The sequence below is a fragment of the Podarcis cretensis genome, assembly GCF_951804945.1.
Source record: "Podarcis cretensis genome assembly, chromosome: 16".
NCBI classification, from domain to species: domain Eukaryota; kingdom Metazoa; phylum Chordata; class Lepidosauria; order Squamata; family Lacertidae; genus Podarcis; species Podarcis cretensis.
This window is the reverse complement of record NC_137186.1, coordinates 37141437-37146148: the sequence shown is the minus strand read 5'-3', so window position 1 is coordinate 37146148 and position 4712 is coordinate 37141437. Positions and strand designations below refer to the sequence as shown.

The 4712-nt window shown below is 51.3% G+C and overlaps 1 protein-coding gene across 1 annotated transcript; it reads left to right on the top strand.

Annotated features, from left to right (window-relative positions):
- Window positions 1–637: 637 nt before the first annotated feature.
- Window positions 638–4287, top strand: FZD10 (frizzled class receptor 10). Its single transcript, XM_079956779.1, has one exon. It carries the CDS (start codon window positions 1759–1761, stop codon window positions 3520–3522), a length of 1764 nt encoding a protein of 587 aa, XP_079812905.1. The 5' UTR covers window positions 638–1758; the 3' UTR covers window positions 3523–4287.
- The last annotated feature ends 425 nt before the right edge of the window (window positions 4288–4712 follow it).

Here is a 4712-nt window from a genome sequence, read left to right as displayed (position 1 = left end):
ACCAAAAGAAGTTGGATTTCCTCCCCAATCCGTTTCAAAAATTAAGAAAAGTTAAGAGAACAGCGTCTTTTAGAGGTGGCATAGGTGTTCGAGAGAGGAATTGCCCACTCAGCCACGAAAATCCCCGGAAGGCTGTTGGCCAGGCACTATCTCTCAGCCTACCCTACCTCGAAAGAATGTTGTATGGATAAAAGGGGGCGCGCGAGAACCATACACCCCCTTTCGAACTCCTTCGAACAACAAAATATGACTCTGAGGTTTCAAAAGCAACTTTAAAAATCCCAACCAGAAACTTGTTTGTTACAACAAATGAGGAGGAACAGAAGTAAGACTGGGCGGGGAGGAGAGGCAGAGAGAGTATGAGAAGTTTCAAGAGAGCGAAGGAGAGATCGATGGTGGGGGAGATGTTTAAGAGAGGAGAGACGAAAAAGAAACTTTAAAAACATCGGCACTGATCGAGGGACGACCTCCAGGGTCTTTGCAGCGGTTCTCCCACCGCGCACCCCGCTTTTCTTTTGAAAGGCGTTCCGAATGATTGGAAAGTAATCACCGTGTCAGTTTCACCTTTTCTCATGCAAAGTGAGTGTCGCAGGGAAGGCGGATCCTAGGCTGTGTGTGTGTGGTGTGTGCGCGCGCGTGAGAGAGTATCCTGGGCTGTAAACGCCTCCTCCAAGCACAGCTGCTGCAAACCCCAGGAGTTAGCCTTCTGAGAAAGAGAGAGAGAGCGGGCGCTTTTACGCACGCATCTCTGCACCCCGCCGACCTCTCGCTTTGGGTGGAGGGGAAAAATATCCGACCCAGGGACGGTGCGCGCGTATTGCGGAAGGAGATTCGGTGCGCTCCCCCCCGCCAACCCCCGCCGACAAGCTCTCCTCGCCACGGCGCTTCAGAGCTCGCCTTCCCGTTGCAATCGGATCTGCCTCCTCCCCGCCTCTCGTCGGCGCGCAAGACCCGCCTCCTGGGGGAAGGAGGGAGGGGAGCGAGCGAGCGAAAAGTGTGGAGAGGTGGGATCGTCCGAGGCACAAATCGGAGAGAGAGAGAGAGAGAGGAAGAAGAAGCTACAGACCGAGGAGAAAGAGAAGCTTCCACGCCGCTTTGGGGACATGTGTGCGCTGGAGGTGCACTGATCGCTGGGATTTCCCCTTTTTTCCCTTTCCGTTTGAACAAGGAACTTTGCAAGCAAGGGGGCACCCACCGTTCCTGCGATCGTGGTCGGAGGAGATGGAGGAAAGAGCGCCTGTCGCCAAGAGACCCCTTGCAAGGACTTAAAAAGAAACGGCAAGCCCCCACAACTTAAGCTTTCTCTCCTTGGTGCAGTAAGTTTGGTTGCGGAGGGGGTGGGGAGGGCTGAAACGGCGAGAGGGTCCTTCTCTCCCGAGTCTTTCCTTCTTCCCGGCGCCGCCACCGCTTTTGCCCTATGGAGTTTGGAAACTGACCAGGATGGACTTTGGCCGGAAGACCTCCGCTGTTCGGATGCGAAGCTCTTAACCGGAGTTGAAAGACGCTATTTCGCTTTCTTTTGGGGTGGGAGGTTGAGAAGGGGCTGCTATGCTGCTGCCCCACGTCGAGTGGATCGGGCCTGTCCCCTTCTGGGGGGGCTCCTGGCGAAAGTTGGGAGCGACGGTGGCCGGGGAAGGGGCTTCGGAAGAGCTGGTTTGACACCAGCCGCCGCCGCCAACAGAAGCAGCCTTCTTTCCAGGCATTTTCCGAGACGCGGGAGCCAAGAGCGCGGTGGGTCGTGGCGCAGCGTCGGCCAGCATGGGCGCAGCGCGGAGGAACTCCCGTCGGACTCTGGGCATTGTCTTGCACCTGGTCTGCTCCTGCTTCGGCATCAGCTCCATCGACATCGACCGGGCTGGGGACGGGAGGTGCCAGCCCATCGAGATCCCCATGTGCAAGGACATCGGCTACAACATGACTCGGATGCCCAACCTGATGGGGCACGAGGACCAGCGCGAAGCAGCCATTCAGCTCCATGAGTTTGCCCCCCTGGTGGAGTACGGCTGCCACGGGCACCTCAAGTTCTTCCTCTGCTCCCTCTACGCCCCCATGTGCACGGAACAGGTCTCCACGCCCATCCCCGCTTGCCGGGTGATGTGTGAACAGGCCCGCTTCAAGTGCTCACCCATCATGGAACAATTCACCTTCAAGTGGCCCGACTCCCTGGACTGCAGCAAGCTGCCCAACAAGAACGACCCCAACTACCTATGCATGGAAGCACCCAACAACGGCTCCGAGGAGCCCCCCAGGGGCTCCAGCATCCTGCCCCCCATGTTCCGGCCCCAGAGGCCCCAGAGCGCCAGCCACGACCTGCAGCAGCAACACAAGGACGGCCTGGGGAGGGCCACTTGCGAGAACCCCGGCAAGTTCCACCACGTGGAGAAGAGCGCTTCCTGCGCCCCGCTCTGCACCGCCGGGGTCGACGTCTACTGGAGCCGCCATGACAAGCAGTTTGCCGTCATCTGGATCGCTGTCTGGTCCATCCTCTGCTTCTTCTCCAGCGCTTTCACCGTCCTCACCTTCCTGATAGACCCCCAGCGCTTCAAGTATCCCGAAAGGCCCATCATCTTCTTGTCCATGTGCTACTGCGTCTACTCGGTGGGGTACATCATCCGCCTCTTCTCTGGTGCCGAGAGCATTGCCTGCGACCGCGACAGTGGACAGCTCTACGTCATCCAGGAGGGCTTGGAGAGCACCGGGTGCACTCTTGTCTTCCTTGTGCTCTATTACTTTGGCATGGCCAGCTCCTTGTGGTGGGTGATCTTGACATTGACTTGGTTCCTGGCCGCTGGGAAGAAATGGGGTCACGAGGCCATTGAAGCCAACAGTAGCTACTTCCACTTGGCAGCCTGGGCCATCCCAGCCGTGAAGACTATCATGATCTTGGTGATGCGGAGGGTGGCTGGGGATGAGCTGACAGGCTTGTGTTACGTGGGAAGCATGGATGTGAATGCCTTGACCGGATTTGTGCTGGTCCCTCTGGCTTGCTACCTAATCATAGGCACCTCCTTCATCCTCTCTGGCTTTGTAGCTCTGTTCCACATCAGGAGGGTGATGAAAACTGGTGGGGAAAACACGGACAAGCTGGAGAAACTCATGGTCAGGATCGGGGTCTTCTCGGTCTTGTATACGGTGCCGGCTACTTGTGTCATTGCTTGCTATTTTTATGAGAGGCTGAACATGGATTACTGGAAAGTCTTGGCCATGCAGCAGAAGTGCAAGGTGAACAACCAGACCAAACACCTGGACTGCTCAATGAGCCACTCTATCCCGGTGGTGGAGATTTTCATGGTCAAAGTCTTCATGTTGCTGGTTGTGGGGATTACCAGCGGCATGTGGATCTGGACCTCCAAGACCTTCCAGTCCTGGCAAAGCGTTTGCAGCCGGAGGCTAAAGAAGAGGACTCGGAGAAAACCAGCCAGCGTGATTGCAAGTAGCGGACTTTACAAGAAGCCCCAGCACTTGCCCAAAGCCGACCACGCAAAATACGAGTCGGCTTTGCAACCCCCTACCTGTGTGTGAGCAGAATGTATAATAATAGTAGTAGTAATAATAATAATAATAATTTAAAAAAAGAACAGCCATGGAGTGACCCCACTTTGAAAGACTCACATGCACTCACAATAGTGCTCAGAACTAAAGATTAACAATAATCATGAATAAAAATTTTCTTTTTAACAGTGCTATTGTCAGATAGACAAAATAGCCAGTGAAAGGGTAAAACTGAAATGTTTAAAGTCAAGATATGGGGGATAAAACAAGGGTGAACGTGCTTAGGGAAAAGTTTTTAGTGCAAGGAAAACTGACGGTCCCTTATTTAAAAAGAAAACTAATTTGTTTTTAATGGTTTGGTTTTTTTCAGCCCTCCTGAGTTAAAAGCCATGCATAATGATTTGTATGTATACTGAAAATTTGTTTGCGTTTAGATTTCTAACCAGGTAGAGTTAGAATTTATAGAGCAATGGTTTTTTGTTTTGGTTTTTTTTTTTTTTTTTAAGAGCTTGAAGGAGAATTGTCTCCTTTTAGGTAACCAGCCCTTTGAGAGTAGCTTTTGTTCAATCGGCACATTGTCTTTTGAAAACAACTTCTGTTCTAACTTTTAAGAAATCCTTTTACCAAACGCTTCTCATCCTACCTACGAGGCATGGAGTTTCTAAAAACAGGTTCAATGCGAAAAGCTCACCCCTGCTCAGTTGCTTTAAAAAGTCCTCTGTCTGACCCAAACTTAGTAAAAAATTATGTGCAATACAGGTTCCTACCCCCACCCCTGCTGCCACACACACAAAATCCTTGCCAGGACATGAAAGGAGAAACAAGTATTTTGCTGTACATAAAGGCGACAAAAGCGATCTCTAAACAAAAGGACGAAGGGGTCTAGTCCTTAGAAACCCTTTAGTGTTACTTTTTTGTGGCTTTTTAATGGAAATCAGACACGTTTGGACTGATTTGTGGAAAAAGAAAAAGTGGGGAGGGTATCAATTGCAAAGGATCCAGAAGGGCTTATTGGCTCTTTCTATTGTTAAACAAATTTGGATGCTGAATAGATCAAGAAGCACTAGATTATTTTTTATTTTGTCTCTTTGTTGCATATGAGAGGCATAAACTTATTTGTGGTGTGTGTGCGTGTATCGGAGAGAGAGGTGGAGAAAGTGTATGTATATATTATATATATATTTGTAACATACAATTATTTTTTATGCCCTGTTATTTTA